General features: G+C 36.3%; 1 protein-coding gene and 1 pseudogene across 1 annotated transcript; one reads left to right on the top strand and one right to left on the bottom strand.

Annotated features, from left to right (window-relative positions):
- The first annotated feature begins 8,563 nt into the window (after positions 1 to 8,563).
- LOC105636785 (Pentatricopeptide repeat (PPR) superfamily protein) lies at positions 8,564 to 12,112 on the top strand. Its single transcript, XM_012220128.4, has 2 exons — positions 8,564 to 11,497; positions 11,710 to 12,112. The coding sequence occupies exon 1, from the start codon at positions 8,720 to 8,722 to the stop codon at positions 11,072 to 11,074; it is 2,355 nt and encodes a 784-aa protein (XP_012075518.1). The 5' UTR covers positions 8,564 to 8,719; the 3' UTR covers positions 11,075 to 11,497; positions 11,710 to 12,112.
- A 5,491-nt stretch (positions 12,113 to 17,603) lies between these two features.
- LOC149493085 (uncharacterized) lies at positions 17,604 to 18,348 on the bottom strand (annotated as a pseudogene).
- Between the last annotated feature and the right edge of the window lie 794 nt (positions 18,349 to 19,142).

Here is a 19,142-nt window from a genome sequence, read left to right as displayed (position 1 = left end):
TTAAGCCTTTGGCTCTGTTTCTCAAAACCACCAGCTTCAAATTTACATTGAACTTCAAGAATTAAAGCGCCATGGTATGTCTATTGCTCAGTATTTATAAAAAGCGAAGGCCCTTGCCAATGAACTTGAAGCAGTAGGCCATCCTTTATCTTCGCTGAATTCAATGTAATTATTTATCGCCAATATTGATAATGAATTTCATAGTATCATTACTGCCTTGAATTTAAAAGTTGAACCTGTTTCGTTTTATGAATTATTTGGCCAGTTAATTGCTCATGAAATTTTGATTAAAAGCTCTCAAGAGCCTCCTATGGCAAACATGGCCACGGCTGTTGTTCCACCATCTACTTCTACATCTTTCACTCCTAATAATGCAGGTTCTCGGTGCAACAATAATTCTTATTGTTCTAATCAAACACAAAGGCCCATGTCAAATTTGCGGCTGGAAAAATCATATTGCTACAGACTTGTAGACGCATGTATCAGATGAACTAGAATTTTGGAGCCCCTCTGCTACAATATGCACCACCACGGTCAACTTATCCATAAATAAATTTTTCCTATGTATCGTAAAAAATTCATCTCCTCCTCCCATGCCATGGTATTCCGACACAGCAGCTAATTATCATCTCATGCCCAATTTCAATCAATTGTAGGCTCCCACATTGTATCAAGGTAATGATCAACTCTTTGTTAGCAAATGGACGATGTTTGCCCATCACTCACACTAGTAATATTACTCTTCCTTCTACAAAGGGCTCTCTTAAATTAAATAACACTCTTTGCGTTCCATTCATCACTAAAAATTTACTACGTGTTAAAAAATGTGTCGCTGATAATTCTGTTTATTTTAAATTTTGGCCTCATTAGGATTAAGTGACCAAGGAGGTTCTGCTTAAAGGTCCCAATGAGAATGGTGTGTATACGATTCCAACAATACATGTTATGATGGTAACCATTCCCTCATTTGATGATTGGCATATTCGTTTAGGTCATCCCAATTCACGTGTTCTTGTCAGTGTTCTTCAGTCAAATTTGCGTAGTTCATCTTTTAAATTAAGTCCTTGGTCTACGTGTTGTTTAGGAAAATTGTCTAGAATTCCTTTAGCGTCTGTTGAACATACAAACACTACTCCTTTTGATATTATTTATTCAAATGTTTGGAGACCTACTCCCATTTTGTCTACCTTGGTTTTCGTTATATGCTTTTATTTGTTGATGATTACACTCGCTGTTCTTGGATTTATTTTTTGAAGTAAAAGAGTGATGTCTATTCCATATTCTTGCAATTTCAATAATATGCTCAGCAACAATTTAACATATCCATTAAAGTGTTTCGTTCAGATCGGGGTGGTGAATATCAGAAATTACATAATTATTTTAAAAGTTGTGGCATTATTCATCGCATTGCTTGTCCATACACTTATGAACAAAAAATGGGGTAGCTAAACGAAAAATTCGATATGTTGTGGATACTAGCCTAATATTATTATCACTTGCTTCTTTGCCACTAAAATTTTGGAGTTATGCTTTTGAATCTAGTGTCTCGTTAATTAATAATTTGTCATATATCCATAACTACCAATCACCTTTCTCTATGCTTTTTCGTAAAACATCCTCCTTGTAAGATTTTAAACTTTTTAATTGTGTTGTATATCCCTTTCTTCGTCCATACAACAAACATAAATTTGCCTTTAGGTCCACTCCTTGTATCTTTTTGGGTTATAGTTCGTCCCACTCTGCTGATAGTCGTTTTAAAGTCACTACAAATCGGGTTTTTCTTGCTAGACATGTTACTTCTCATGAAAAATCTTTTCCATTTTCATCTTTGGTACAAGTGCAAAATTCATCTTATTCATCCGAGTTGTCACTATGGCTTGTTGTTTCGCATACAACTCGTTCTCCTGAGGCTCCTGTGCAACCTTCAAGCACATCACCTTCTTTTTTTTTTCAAATATTTTAGCTTCTAATTTTGCTGGTACATCGTCCGCTTTATCCTTGCCATATTTGCATAATGATTCTTCTCTTGCCATTAGCTCACCTATAACCCCCATCTCTCCTCCTCCCGTTAATTTAGTCATTATCTTTCCCAAATATGATCAGCCTCAACCTTCCACTGACCCACCTCGCACTACAACCTCTCCATCCCGCACTCACCCTATGTAATTACGCCCCACTACCATGGCCAGAAGTGAAGCATATTCTGCTTTATGTCAAAAAAAATTATCTTCACATTGAGCCTCAAATATTTCAGTAAGCTGTCCCCTATATAGAATGGAAGAGAGCTATACAATCTGAAAATGCTGCACTCCTTGCCATCAGAACTTGAAGCTTGGTCCCAAGGCCTGCAGGTAAAAATATTATTTGCAATAAATGGTGTTTCGTATTAAACGAAAATCTAATGGATCTAATGTAAGCTACAAATCACAGTTAGTAGCCAAGGGTTATATAAAAAATTTGGTATTGATTATTCTGAAACTTTCAGTTCTGTTGTCAAGATGACTGCAATCCGTACTGTTATCACTCTTGCTACTATGCATAATTGGCGACTTCGTCAATTTGACATCTCTAATGCCTTTCTTCATGGATTTTTAGACCATGAGATTTTTATGGATCAACCTCAAGGTTTTGTTGATTCTATTCATCCTGATTATATTTGCTGACTAAATAAATCTTTATATGGTCTTAAACAGGCTCTGCAGGCTTGGTTTCATCATCTTGATTCTTTTCTTTACGTCTGGGGTTTCAATCATCCAAAGCTGATCATTCATTATTTATTTTGAACAAGAATGACCTCAAATTTTACATCTCAATTTATGTGGATGAAATTCTTATGAATTGTTCAGATGCTTCCAAATTGGATTGGTTTTTGTGTCGACTGCAGGGTGTCTTTTCTGTGCGTGATCTTGGTCTGTTGCACTTTTTGTTGGGCATTGAGATTCAGTCGAGCTAGGGGGGCTGTTATTGAGCCAACAACATTAAATTGGGGATTTTATTTTGCATCATGGCCTTGAGGCTTCTAAGTCGAGTATCACGCCTGTGGCTATCAATTTTGTCTAAATCCACAGGTGTTACTGATGACAATCCTTAGCTGTATCGGCAAGTTTTAAGTGCTTTGTAGTATATTACTCTAACTCAACCTGATATTGCATTCAGTGTGAATAAGCTATCTCAATTTATGCATTTTCCTACTGATGAACATTGGAGGACTGTCAAATGCTTGCTGCATTATCTCAATGGCACTCGTGATTTTGGGCTAGTTTTTGCTAGAAATGATGATTTTCGCATGCAAATTTTTTCTAATATTGATTGGGGAAGCTGCTAGGATGATCGTCAATCCACCAGTGGCTATGCCATTTATTTGGGTTGTAATCTTATTTCTCGGCAGTCGAAGAAGTAGCCCCACCATTGGTCAGTCTTCAACTGAAATTGAATACAAAGCAGTTGCTAATGCCATTACTGAATGTGGCTTCGTTCTCTGCTATTGAATTTGGCTTTCCTCTTTCTCTACCTTCTATGCTTTGGTGTGATAATATTGGTGTTGTCTATCTATGCTAATCCTATTTTTCATGCTCGTACTAAGCATATTGAGCTTGACTACCACTTTGTTCGGGAGCAAGTTGTCACGACCCATTTCCATGGACCGGACCGGCACTAGGACCTGGGTGGGCTTAAGGCCCCCGAAGCCCGTAGTAAGCCTATATTATGCAATTCTCATTTATTAATACTCTCACTATACATTGTTTCACTGACAGATTAATCGTTTATTCAAAATTCGACTAATGAGTTGACGACTATACTCTAGGTCGACCATCCTATGGGTAACTGACCATTACAAACAATTTCAAAATAATTTTCCTTTCTCTATTATTAGTCTGTCAAATAGACTGGTCCACACCTTAAATTTTTCCAAAATTTATTTTCATTAATGATTTATTATTTATATTTATATTATTATTATTATCTTATCTTTATTTATTTAGTTATTTTTTTTTGTTTATCGATTAAATTTATGATCATGCAGTGTCACACAAATGACAATACAACAGCAACCACAATTATTATCACCTTCATATAATCACATCACGTGGAAATTAGTCAGTGGAGTCACCGAACCCCCGATGAGCCGTCCTCCCACATGGCCCATCCTCTCACGTGTGCACCAGGGAGCCGATCCCCCATACTGGCCGACCGGTCTAATCCTCACTCGACCAGCCCTCTCATTGTTTTTCCATTCTCTCTTTTCTTTTTCATACCAACAGGAGGTAACCCGGGCGTCTCCATCAAATCTAGATCATCAGGCGCTCACAACAGGAGGCCACCCTGCGGGCTGCGATCAGATCTAGATTATCAGGTGCGCCCAATAAAGAAACCAACCTGTGGTTTTCCATATCACACAGATCATAGCAGCAGGTGCACACGGGGGCGCCGATCTCCCATTTACCCGGCCAAATTTCATATCATATTCAGGATCCATATCACATATACCATTCTCACAAACCCATGGTGACCCACTTCATCCCAATTCCACATAAACAAAGCACAGCAATATCACATCACAGCGAATCAAGCAATACAAATAGTGCAGCACGATATGGCAATTCAACAAAATAATGCATGATAACATTTAGCCGTGAATGCATGAATGCAGGTGGATGATACTAGTTATCTAACACTACTCACAGTTCTTTATTGTCCTTTAAAGGACTGTCTTTATAGCCACATGCTTCCAGCTTTTGTTCTCGCATTTTGGTATTCCATAAACCTTTAAAATAAACAATAAAATTCCAAATAAATTTATTTTAGCATTTGTATGATTGTGTGGGGTGAGAGGGTTATCTAACCCTACTCATTGAGTTTGGCGCTCACTCCTGCCTGCCTATTTTTTTTTCCAGGTAATAGAAGAAAGAAAAATCCTATGGAGTTGAGACATAAGTATAGAAGACTGTAAACAATAAATAAATGATGATGTAAATATACAGGTAGAGTTCCGCAATTGTACTCTAGTGGGTTGTAGATGAACTGTACTAGTGATACATAATTGAAATAGATTATTGGGCCTGTATCCGCAGTTAAGAATAGTAAATGAGAATTGCATAATATAGGCTTACTACGGGCTTCGGGGGCCTTAAGCCCACCCAGGTCCTAGTGCCGGTCCGGTCCATGGAAATGGGTCGTGACACAAGTATAGATGAAATAACTTCAGATTCAACATGCATGTTTCGGGAGATGATCAACTCGCTGACATCCTTACAAAGCCTCTTGCTCATCATTCGTTCTTGTTGCTTCAGGACAAGCTTCGTTTGATTCAGCTTCGTACTTCAGCTTGAGGGAGGGGAGGGTGTTAAAGAATATATCCCTTTCCTTATTCTGTAATTCCTATTGTTAAAGAATATATCTGTTTCCCTATTTTGTAAACCCGTATATATCTTTTCATATCTCTATTAAGTAGGCCAATTTTATTTCCTTCTTAGATTAGGACCTATACTCTATATATAAGGTTATATCCATTAATATATACAGGTCAATAATATTAGAATTATTCTCTTAGAGTATTAGCTTTAACACTTGAAACTAGATTTTCTAATAAATCGCCATGTGGCCATGTGACAAGATCCTGGTATAAGGAATATAACAATTTGGTATCAAAGCCAAACACCATGGGTGATCAAAGATTGTGAGAGAAATTGAGAAATCTGGAGGCAAAATCAAAAACAAGAACTGCTAAAACAGTTAATATTGCCAAACAAGTAAAATGTAAACCAAACTTAGAGGGGTGCATTGGATTAAAAATTTGTTAGATTTTAAAATATTTTAAAATTCCGATAATATTCAATCTAGATTTTTTTGGAGTTTATTAAAATTTTATTGTTTAGACTCTTACAAATCCATAAAAATCCGATAGTATTCAATTATGACTTTTTAAAAGTCATACAAATTTGATGCTATTCAAAAAATTGCTTATTTAGAAGAATTTTATAAAATTATTGATTTTATCGGCTGTTAGAGTGCTCGATATGAATAAAAGAGTCATTCACAAATCAATCCTCTAACCCAATGATTTCAAAAATCTTTTAAAATCTAATAGAGTATTGATCCAATACACCCCTTAATAAGGATTTAAGTAGGGCAGGTTCCCGCAATTTTAAACTACATGTATAGATATCCGTTTAAAATTTTACTACTCGTATCTATTCTAAACTCATTTAAATATTCATTTAAGTACCCAATTCCGTTTAAATGTTACTACCCGTCTCTATCCAAAACCCGTTTAAAGTACCTCTTAAATAGGTGGGTACGTGTTAATCTTAAATTATTCAAATCCGAACTTATTTAAAATACATTTTTCACTAATAATGAATAGGGTACCTACTACCGAACTCTTTTAATATAGTGGTTAACGGGTAGTGGGTATCCAAAAATCTATATCCATGCCCTACTTGTATCCATTACGGATAATAATTTCACTACTCATATTCGTTACGGATAGTAATCTCACTATCTATATCCGTTTTAAACCCATTTATAACTACCCATATCTTCTTTAAATGGATCGTAGTAAAACGGGTACCCTAAAATATCCGTATCACTTTCTTTCCTACCCTAATATGTAAAACAATGTATTAATTATTGGATTAGTTTCGAATTAATTCGTGTGCTGAGAATTCGATATTTTGACAAAAATTATTATTAATGCTGCTACAGAGTTTTCAAAATTAATTTGATTATTTTTTGAAATTTTTATGGGTTGATTTCAATTAGATAATAATTTAATCAAATAAAAAAAAAAAGCTTTGAAATAGTCGAAGAACTAAAGAATACTATTTGCCTCTGTTGTGGCTGGACTGCCAGGCTCCTTGAGCCATAGGCAACGGGTCGTGCATCGAGCCTATCTCAATGTGCGCCTCCTCCTTGCGCGAGCTCTGACAGCCCACACAGGTCTGGGGTAGCGGTGGTTGCTCGTTTTCGATTTTAAATTAATACATACATACATATTTATTTATTTATTTAAATATATGATTTTCCGATGAGACACTGGCCATTGCAGGCCTTTCACTGTCAGTAGCGGCAAGGTTTTAATGAAGGAACAAAACGATTTTGGAGAAGATGACGCATTTTGCTTTTTGGTACCTCATTGTTTTTCAATTTTTCAATTGGACTCGAAAATCTTTTAATTTGTTCAATTAGGTCTTGAAATTAATTTTGATTGGATATATAAAAATCATTGTAATTTCATCAAAGTCAATCAAAATCTATAAAAAAAAATTTCACCAATTCTATAAAACTCTATATAGAATTCTAACGGAATCTGTAGATATCTTAAGAAATCTTTCAATTCCATCAAACTTAATAATTCTTTTAAAATATAATACAATCCTAATCCAATACATCACCTTTAGAGTTGGATATATAATTGAGAAAATTATAATCGTGCCCCCATATTTTGTACAAAAAACTACTTTGCCCTTGTTTTTTTAAAAATAGACTACTCTAACCTCGTATTTTAAGTCCCTTATACTGCAATGTCCTTCCGTCCGTTAAATATGTGTAAAATGACACAATTGCCCTGATTCCACCTTTTCCAAGATCTAATCCTCCCCTCCTCCAAAACTTCCTCAAAACCCTAAATTTTAATTCGCACTAAACAAAAATATCAAACAATATTGAACAAGAATCATCAACTCACTGCAGTTTGCTCCCAAACTTCAGTTCTATTCTCTATCAAATAAGCGTTTGCCCGCAAAAGACATTAATAATATAAGTAACTATCCATACTGTTTGTTTAACCTAAACAAGGCCAGATGACGGGTATAATACTAACACTAAACGAACATTAAATCATTAAACAACATTTTAACAAGAACAAACATTTAACAATAATTCAAGGAATTAACCTAATAAATTAAAAGTACCCAAAAGGGTAAGTTAGCTCAAATCTGTCACACAATTGCAGATTTCTCAATTAGCTTTTTGATTGCATTTTTCAGACACTTTAATGTATTACTTTCTTGATTTCATAGAATTATTGGTCATGAAAATCAGTTTCTTCCCAAAAATAAAAATAAAATTTACAAATCAAACAAGAGAGAAAAAAAAAAAAAACCTACGAGATGCCTAAGAGTGAAGTAGTTCAAGCATTTGAGAAACGACATCAAAGAGATTTGAGAAACGACATCAAAGAGCCTTGATATTATGAGATAAGAGGAGCTGGGTGACTTTCTGGTGGTGTTCATTGTAGAAAAAAAATTTTGAAGAGAACGATTTGCAATATGAAGAGAGGAATGAGAAGAGGGTATTTTAGTGAAAAAAAAGTTCTCTCTCTTTAGAGTGTCAGGTTTTCTTTGATTTGTATTTTAAAATCATAAATATTTAATGAAAGGGCAACACAGTGGAATGCAATCAAAATACAATACAATTGTATAACAATCTATTTTTTAAAAAATAACCGTAAAGTAGTTATTTTTACAAAATATAGAGTACAATTATAATTTTCCCTATTTAATATTATTAAAATCGAACCAAACGATCGCTTGAAACCGTGATTCTTGTTCGGTTTGATTTGGTTGAGATTCTTTTGCAAACGCCTATATATTCATTGGGCGCGCGCTAAAATGTCACTAGAAGAGGCAAGGTTTTAAACTGCAGTTTGGATTTCTTTTGTCATGACACTTGGTCTCTGTCTCTCACCTAATTCAAACAGATTTCACTTCCAGCAAAAATGCAAGGAAAAACCAGTCTTTACATAGCAAACCTCTTGCAATCTTGCATAGACAAGAAAGCCCATTTCTGTGGAAAGCTTCTCCATGCCTATATTTACCGTATTGGCTTATCTTCAGACGTTTTCCTCTCGAACCGTCTCATTGAGCTTTATTTCAAGTGCAACGATGCAAGTTATGCTCACAACTTGTTTGATAACATGACTCAAAGGAATATTTATTCTTGGAATACGGTCTTAACTGATTATTGTAAAGTGGGAAATTTAGAAAATGCACGCAGATTGTTTTATAATATGCCTGAAAGAAATACTGTGTCATGGAATAATTTGATTAGTGCATCTGTGCGTGGTAAGTTAGAGCTAAAGGCTTTGAATTTTTATGATGAAATGATTTTGGAAGGTTTAATGCCTACCCATTTCACGTTAGCAAGTGTTTTGAGTGCGTGTCGTACTTTGTTAGATTTGGAGTATGGAAGGAAATGTCATAATGTTGCGATTAAAATTGGGCTTGAAAAGAATGTGTATGTGAGTAATGCTTTGTTATGTGTGTATGCTAAATGTGGAGTTGTTAGAGATGCGGTTCAGGTTTTTGAAGAAATGCAAGAACCTAATGAAGTTAGTTTTACGGCTATGATGGGTGGTTTTGCACAAATGGATAGGGTTTTGGAGGCGTTGGAAATGTTTAGGCTGATGTTTAGGCGAGGGATTCGTTTTGATAGTGTCTCATTATCTAGTGTTTTGGGTGTTTGCACCAGAGAAGAGTCTGGTCTTTATGATCTGAGTGATGGATCTTTGAGTAATGCGCTTGGGAAACTAGTGCATGGACTTACAGTTAAACTTGGGTTTGAGAGTGATCTTCATTTATGCAATTCATTACTAGATATGTATGCAAAGAATGGCGATATGGATATTGCTGAGGATGTCTTTTCTAATTTGCCTGAAGTTAGTGTTGTCTCTTGGAATGTAATGATAGCTGGCTACGGCCAGAAATGCAGAAGTGAGAAAGCTGTAGAGTATTTTCAAAGGATGCAGTCTTGTGGATTTGAACCAGATGAGGTCACTTATATTAATATGCTTGCAGCAAGTGTCAAGTCTGGTGATATGGAGATTGGTCGTCAAATGTTTGATTACATGGCTTGCCCAAGTGTGAGTTCATGGAATGCTATGTTATCTGGCTATTTTCAATTAGGAAATCATGAGGAAACAATGAAGTTATTTAGAGAAATGCAGTTCCGAAATGTAAAACCTGACCGAACTACATTAGCTATTATACTTAGTTTGCTTGCACAGTTCGAACTTTTGGATGCTGGGAAACAGGTCCATGCTGCCTCACAAAAAGCTGCCCTTTATAATGATTTATATGTTGCTAGTGGACTTATTGGTATGTATTCGAAGTGCGGGAAGATGGAAATGGCAAAATGCATATTTGAGAAAATACCCAAATTGGATATCGTCTGTTGGAATTCCATGATTGCAGGTTTTGCCCTTAATTCTCTAGACAAGGAAGCTTTGACTTTCTTTCAGCAGATGCAGCAAAATGGCATGTCTTCTACTGAATTCACTTATGCTACTATTTTGAGCTCTTGTGCAAAATTATCTTCATTGTTTCATGGGAAGCTGATTCATGCTCAGATAACAAAAGATGGGTTTATGAATGATGTCTATGTGGGTAGTGCTCTTGTTGATATGTATTGTAAATCTGGTGAGGTGAATGAGGCCCAACAATTTTTTGATATGATGCCTGATAAAAACACTGTTACATGGAATGAAATGATTCATGGGTATGCTCAAAATGGACGCGGACATGATGCTGTTAATCTGTACAGAAACATGATTAATTCAGGTGAGAAACCTGATAGGATTACTTTTGTTGCTGTTTTGACTGCCTGTAGCCATTCAGGATTAGTTGATGCAGGAGTTGAAATATTCGACTCAATGCATCGAGACCATGGAGTGGAACCAGTTTTGGATCATTATACTTGCATTATTGATGCTTTGGCACGAGCTGGTCGACTTCATGAAGCAGAAGTGATGGTGGATAAGATGCCATATAAAGATGATCCAATTGTATGGGAAGTTTTGCTTAGTTCTTGTAGACTTCATTCCAATGTGAATTTAGCAAAAAAGGCAGCAGTTGAACTCATCCGGCTGGACCCCCAAAAATCTTCTCCTTATGTGCTTCTAGCAAATATCTACACTTCCTTAGGAAGATGGGATGATGTAAGGGCTGTAAGAGAGCTGATGAGTGATAATGAGGTTGTTAAGGATCCTGGTTATAGCTGGATTGAATATAAGAGGGGGATGGAATCATTTATGGTGGAGAATAATATGAAAATGGTTAATGATTCATTTGTATAACAAGTCCAGTGGAATATCTTGCCTCAGCATATTATATTTGATTGAAATATACAAGGATCTTGTCCAACACTGAATTTCAATTTAAGAATCAAGATGTATATATGCCTCTATTATAAAAGGCATAGCTTCCAAGTGCCTACCAAATCCTTTCTCAACTATCTTGAAAGATAATTGATTCTCATTGAAGCTTGGGGATCCTTCTGCAGCTTATGCTTAACAATTTCAAGTTTTTGCCTTATCCAATGGAGTCAGCGCAGGATTCTAAAATTTTTTAGCAACTCCAAGGAGTTGCTTCTCTTCCAGATATGGACAATTATGGTTTGACATTCTGTCTTGGGGTTTGAATGTTGAATTTGAGGTGGATGGGAATTAGAAATCCAATTACGTGAGTTTATACAGGCTCCTTTAACCACAAGGGATAAGGTACATTACCTAACCATTCCACATGTTTTAATCTTTTCATTTTGCTTCTGTGAAGCTATTCATCATAGACAAAAAAATCTTGGAACAAGACTTCTTGCTATGTCTTTATACCAATAATATAGCAATTGCATACACTGTCATCTATAATCTATGCTATTGAGCATTAAATCTCATTATTCATTAGATTTTTATGTTGCTAATTTCTTATGCAGGCATGTTATGCACTAGCTTTGCAAGACTAAGGTGGAATAGCACTTTTAAAGGATAAAGCAGGTAGTTACTGAAGAAATTTGGTTTCTTTTGAGATGTTGGCTCATTTTTTATTTCAAGAATCTCTGAGATTTTTCCTTATAGAGAGAATTACCGTCTTGACCATACTTTTGACAACTCGTATATATGTAAGGTTTTCTATGAGATGCTTCAATCTTTTGGGGGCATTTGGTTGCAGGAATCTCACGGGAAAAAAGATTTGGAAAGTTAGGATCCACTATTTAGTTGGTAATTTCTTAGGAAAATTAAATTTCTGAGTATGTAGACCTCGTCCTTACTTTCTCTCTCGAATGGTGGAAAAATTAGATTCTTATAGAAAATAAGACATTTTAAATTACGTAATAACATTTTTTGTCACAAATTTACTACTTTCCTAGAAAACTTTTATTATCATTCAAATGCGCTAATTCGACTTTCCTATAATATTTTCCGGGAAATCTACTTTCCTAAGAAAGTAATTGTCCATAGAAAAGTTGAATTCCGGTAACCAAACACTGACTTTATTATTAATATTTATCAAGTTGATGGATGGAAATAGTTGTAGTGTTTACATACTCGCAACAATTATCGGCTTGGTTTAAATTGACGGCCTTGTTAAGTTTAAGCAGAAAAACTGATTGAACAGAGAACTCAAACAATTGGATTTCCAGTATTCATGCATTGAAATCAGACCTGGTAATATATAGCCTTACAGGAATAGCACAACGATAAAAGAAAAAATACAGTAGAAAAATCCTAACAATCCCAAAAGAATAGGACTTCCTTAAGAATAGGACTTTTATTTAATAGAACCAAACAAACAGCTCCTAACAGTCCCTCCCTTAAACTTATTCTTCTCTAGACAAGAATCAGTTTAAGTCTGAAACATCACACACACCAAGTTTCTTGCGCAATTTCTGAAATGCTTCCAACTTGAGAGGCTTTGTAAATAAATCAGCAAGTTGATCATGAGTGCCACAAAACAATAAGTTAATTGTTCCTTCTTTGGTAAGATCTCTAAGAAAATGAAACCTTACTCTGATATGCTTAGAACGTCCGTGTAAAACTGGGTTTTTTGACAGTTTGATAGTGAAGCATTATCGCACATAAGTTTTGTTCCTTCCACTTGTAAATGTCCAATCTCTCTGAGTATTCTTCTCATCCAGACAGCTTGACATGCACACGCAGCGGCGGCAACAAATTTCGCTTCTGTGGTTGATAAGGTGACTATAGGTTGTTTTCTGGATGACCAAGCTACTGCTCCTTTACTCATCATAAACACATAGCCCGAAGTACTTTTGCTGTCTTCCATATCGCCGGCATAATCACTATCAGTTACACCAATCAATTCACTAACTCTGCCCCTTTTATAGAACACACCAAAATTAACTGTGCCTTTCAAGTACCTCAAAACTCTTTTCGCTGCTGCAAAGTGCAGTTGCGTTGGGCAAGCCATAAAATGGCTTATTAAGCTTACCATAAACATTAGGTCAGGACAAGTGGCAGTAAGGTACATCAGACTTCCCACAATCTGCTTGTAAAGAGTTGCATCCACCTTGACACCATTTTCATCTTTGCTGATTTTTTGTCCAGGAACAATAGGATTACAAACAGAGTTGAAATTCTCTACCTCAAATTGCTTCAAAACCTCAGCAGCATATTTCCTTTGACATATAAAAATGCCATCTGAATGTTGTATGACTTCAATTCCGAGAAAAACCTCATTTGACCCAGATCAGTCATATCAAATTCCCTTTTCATAGAACATTTGAACTCTCCCAACATTAGTTCATCATTACTGGTAAACAATAAATCATCAACGTACACACTTACAATAAGAATTTTACCTCCCTTCCTTTTAACAAAGAGTGTGTGCTCACTAGAACTGCTTTCGAATCCTTCCTTGATGAAGTAGGCTTCAATTCGGCTAAACCAGGCTCTAGGTGCCTGTTTCAACCCGTAGAGAGCCTTGTTAAGTTTGTATACCAGCTGATCATTCCCTCTCTTGACATAGCCTTTTGGTTGGTCCACAAAAACATCTTTCAGTTCTCCATGTAAAAAGGCTGATTTGACATCTAACTAATAAAGTGTCCAGCCATTCTGTGCCGCAAATGCTATGATCATCCTTACAGTGTCCATTCTAGCCACGGGCGCAAAAACCTCAATATAATCAACTCCATGCTCTTGTGTGTAGCCTTTCACCACCAACCTCGTTTTGTATTTATCAACCTCAGCAAGCTCATTTAGCTTAGTTTTATAAATCCATTTAACTCCTATTTTCTTCGCATTAGCAAGTAGAATGACTAGATGTCAAGTCTGATTCTTCTCGATGGAATTAATCTCCTCATCCATGGCCAATTTCCACTTTGAGCTATTGACTGCTTCTTCATAGTTTACAGGATCTAAAACCATTAAAAAAGCCATATTAATATCATCTTCCATGTTAACATCTTCTTCTTCAGACAATCCTTCACTGGACACATAATCAGTTGACCATATAGGTGTGAATACTCAAATTTTTAGGCTCAAAAAGCCCATTTTCCCGGACTGTAAACAGTCCGACCGGACCGGAGGCCAGTCGAAAAGTTCATCGAAAGTATGCCAATATGGTACTTTAAACGTCCGGAAAATCACGAGGATCGCAGAATTGGTCCCGAAATATTTTTTGGAGGTACGGAACTCCCGAAAAAGCCTTTGGAACGAAAAATTAGCGAGTGGACAGGATAGGGTGACAGCACCCGCCGTCCACGGCGGCAGTACCCGCCCTCCAGCCTGGTTTTTCCCTATAAATACAGCCCCAAATCGACAGTTTTAGGGGCTCGGGTCTGTGTTGACGGACGCTCTCTTCTCTCCTACGCTCCTTGCGGTTCTTCTACTACTTTTCTGCATTTAGTTTAGGCTCTTATTACTCTGCTGTTGTGATATTTGGTCACTTAATTGAATTAATTTTAATTAATATTCCCCAAAGAAAGAGCTTAATCTAGAATTTTCAAACTTAAGCTAAGAAGCGGCCGCCGATTAACTCAGTTAATAACGAAACTCTGCCCATTTAATTTCAGCATTTTGTGCATATTCTCTTCTACTCTAAACTCTAATTAAATAACTGCATTCACACCATCGTCATCTTGACAGCAAATTGCCTTAAGTAAATAAGTTTAGGCTAAAATGCCCGGTTATTCAATAATCGTGATATTAATGCTAAACTCCGAACATATTGGCTAAAGGGCCTAGTTAATTAATAACTACGGTGTAATTGCCTTTATTTCGAACAGTTCGGCTAAAGGTCCAATTAATCAATAATTGTGACTAAAAGAATCAATCGCGTTTTTGGCAACAAATTGCCTACAGTTTAATCAATCACGTTTTGGCAACAAATTGCCTACGGTTTAATCAATCGCTTTTGGCAACCAATTGCCTATAATTCAAATAACCACTTTTTTGGCGACAAATCACCCAAATATCACTTTTTCTTTGGCAATAAATTGCCTAAATTACATATCATCTTTTGGCACGAATGCCTTAATCATTTTGGCGACAAATCGCCCAACGAAACCCCTTTGGCACAAATGCCCTTAATCAATCACTCTGGCGACAAATCGCCTAACCAATCTTTGGCAACAAATTGCCTAATCAAATATCAACTTTTGGCACAAATACCTTAATCAACCATTTTAGCGACAAATAGCCCAAACATCAATTTTTGGCAATAAATTGCCCAATCAAACACCTTTTGGCAAGAAATGCCTAAAACAACAAATCAATCAATCTTTGGCAAAAATGCCTAAAAAAATGCACGAAGCATGCATACACTCATGCATGAAGCATACCCCTTCAAGATGCCTTTGAATAGGCTTTTTTCGAACTACGTCGGCTTTGATCTCTCATTCAAACTAGAGTACGTAGGCACGTTCGGGATTCAACCCCGAGCGGCAAGTCGAAATCACCAAAACACTTTACTAGTCCAATTGCATCAATTTACCTTGCAAAGCATTTACACTTAGGTTAGTTAATCAGCATGACATAGTCTCGGGATCCACCTCGGGTTCGTAGATCGTGCCTTAAACTTTGGGGTAATTAATCTAGGCTTAGGTTGATTAAAATTGGAGTCATTTAGGGTTCTTTCTTAGTTTTCCCTTATAAAAATAAACTAGGTGGCGACTTCATAAAACACACACGTGAGCATACCTCGTTCTAGCATAATTTTGCCTTCGGGGGAGGGTTCACAATAGGTGGACGTCGACTACTGCCCTCCCTTAAAGCTAATTCTGATTCGTTATTTGGTGCAGCACATTCATCAGCAAATGAGGCAGTAACAACAGGTTCGGCGGTAATTTCAGTAGCATCATGTGAAGCAAAGCCTGTTTGTTTTGTGTTTTCTCCTTTTGCTGGAATTTCGATGCTTTCTTACCAATCTAAATCAGCTTCATCCTCAAAACTCTCCCAATCCCATTTACAATTTTCATCAAAAATTACATCACGGCTCACTATGATTTTCTTTTCAACTGGATTGAACAACCTGTACCCTTTTGATTCGCCGCTGATTCCGAATAAAACACAAACCACGCTTTTGTCTTCAAGTTTTTTTCTCTTAGCATCTGGGACATGAACATATCCCACACATCCGAAAACTTGAAAATGGTCTACTGCTGGTTTCACTCCACTCCAAGCCTCTTCTGGTGTCATATCTTTTACTGCAAGTGTTGGAGATCGATTCAAGACATGATTTGCCCACATGACAGCTTCAGGCCAGAACTTCTTGGGTACCCCCTTTTTCTGTCAACAGAGCTCTTACCAAATTCATCATCGTGCGATTTTTGCGCTCAGCTACTCGGTTTTGCTGTGGAGTATAAGCTGTGGTCAGTTGTCTCTTTACTCCATGTTGTTTGCAAAAGTCTTTGAATTCTGCAGAATTGAATTCTCCTCTTCTATCTGTTCTTAAGCATTTTATGGGCATTCTAATCTCTTTCTCCACCAGATTTTTGAAACATTTAAAAAGATAGAATGTTTCTGATTTTTCTAGAAGAAAATACATCCATGATTTTCTGGAAAAATCGTCTATAAAACACAGCAAATACCTTTTTTCGCTGCTTGAAGATGGTGTAATTGGACCACATAAATCCGCATGAACAAGACTCAATTTTTCAGAAGCTCTCCACTGACTTCTTTTTGGAATGGGAGTCCGATGCTGTTTTCCCTTCATACATGCTTCGCAAGTGATGCTTGGATCAACAATTTATGGCAGACCTTTTACCATGTTTTTGTGTTTGAAAATACGGAGGCCTTTGTAACTGAGATGGCCATAATGATAGTGCCAAAGTGTTGATTGATCCGTATTTAAAACTTGTAGGCATCTTCCTTCACCTGTTGTGTTTGATGATTCTGCCAGCAAAATAAACATTCGGTTTGCACTCATGATCGATTCTGCGATTTTTCCCTTTTGTGGATGATAAATGCTACATGCTCCACCTTTGAACAGCACTGCTACCCCCTTTTCTTGAAGCTATCCAACACTTAAAAGGTTTTTCTTGAGTTCCGATGCCCAATACACTTCTCCAACAGTGTAACAGTTTCCCTACAAAAACAGTTTCACAGTACCCTTCCCAGTAACTTTCATTCTGGTATTATTTCCAAGTTTGACACTGTGAGTAAAAGTTGTGTCTAAACTTGAAAACATACTTTCATCACCACACATGCTATTTGAGCAACTGGAGTCTAGGAACCATGCGTCTCTTCTCTTTGGTTCATAAAGTTCAACATAGGCCATTAATAGCAACTCATCTTCTTCATTGAGCTCAGCATAATTTGCTTCGTTATTCTTAGGACATTCATACTGAAAATGTCCCAAGTCATGACATCTCTAACATTCAACAGTTGCCTTGTTGAAACTTGTTCTGCCTCTTCCACGCCCCCTTCCTCTATAAGCTCCTCTTCCTCTGTTGCTTGTGTTCGATCTACCTTCAACTTTTAGAGCTTGATCCTCATTATTGTTGCTGGGTCGACGAAATTTTTGTTCATGCACCACTAATGAACTCTGTAACTCATCAATGGACATAGTATCCGTGTCCTTTGATTCTTCGATGGATACTACAACATATGTAAACTTGTCAATTAGGGTGCGTAGAATTTTCTCCACAATTTTCTTGTCTGGCATTTCTTCTCCGTTGCTTCTCATTTTATTAGCAACCAACATTACTCTAGCAAAATACTCTGTGATTGTTTCATCATTTCTCATATCCAGGACTTCAAACTCTCTTCTTAATGCATTAAGAAGTGATTTCTTCACCTTTTGATTTCCACCAAACTTTTCGCTTCAATGAGTCCCAAACAATCTTGAATGTGCGACGGTCCAAGATTTGTTCAAAGACGGTTCGATCAATTGCCTGGAACAGGTAATGTTTTACCTAATAATCTTTGGTTCTATCATCATCAAGCTGCGTCTGTTGAGCCTTGGTCAATCTCGTCTCTTCTAGTGGCTCCGTAAAACCTTTCTCCACCAAACTCCATAAACCTTTTGCTCTGAGCAGATTTTCCATCAATTCACTCCAATGATCATAGTGACCATCAAAGTGAGGAATTTTTGTTAAGGTTTTGTCGTCTAACATTTTCTTTGTGTTTGATTACTTGAAGATTGCAATCTTCCTTCCTTTTCAAAAACCCAGTGGGGGCTCTGATACCAATTGTTAAGTTTAAACAGAAAAACTTATTGAACAGAGAACTCAAACAATTGGATTTCCAGTATTCATGCATTGAAATCAGACATGGCAATATATAGCCTTACAGGAATAGCACAACGATAAAAGAAAAAATACAGCAGAAAAATCCTAACAATCCCAAAAGAATAGGACTTCCTAAAGAATAGGACTTTTATTTAACAGAACCAAACAAACAGCTCCTAACAGGCTTGGCCTTTATAGTTCATTCAATAGAATTAAAACCAAAACCAGAAGATTTCTATTTCAATGAAACCAAAAGCTTGACATCCCAAATTTCAATAGTTCAATTAGAATCGATTTCAAATTAATTTCGATTTTCAATTTTATTCCTATATATAACTAAACCTTAGCAAAGTCTATCTAGCAGGAGTTGTGGAATTTAAAGAGCATTACTAGAGAGATTTATAAATCAATTTCTTATTAAAATTTTATATAATTCATTTTTCTACTAATATGCTTTAACTTTTCTAAGTCATAATAGCATTACAAGATCAAATTAGAATAAACCCATTCTTATTTAACTTCTCCAAATATGAGTCACAAATTTTCCTGGAAAATAAAAATTACCAAAAGCTTCATTAGTATCATTTTTTTTTTCTTTTTTGTTGATTCATGAATTATGAAAAGCAAAGATAACCTAATAATATCTAATAGAATAAAATTATTTATCAGGATTAAACTGT

This window comes from Jatropha curcas, chromosome 10 (assembly GCF_041381405.1).
Source record: "Jatropha curcas cultivar XTBG-Jc1 chromosome 10, XTBG_Jcur_1.0, whole genome shotgun sequence".
NCBI classification, from domain to species: Eukaryota; Viridiplantae; Streptophyta; class Magnoliopsida; order Malpighiales; family Euphorbiaceae; genus Jatropha; species Jatropha curcas.
This window is presented reverse-complemented; position numbering and strand designations above follow the sequence as displayed.

Excerpts from the sequence above, each read along its gene's own strand:
- LOC105636785 (XM_012220128.4), top strand. The coding sequence starts at position 8,720 with ATGCAAGGAAAAACCAGTCTTTACATAGCAAACCTCTTGCAATCTTGC.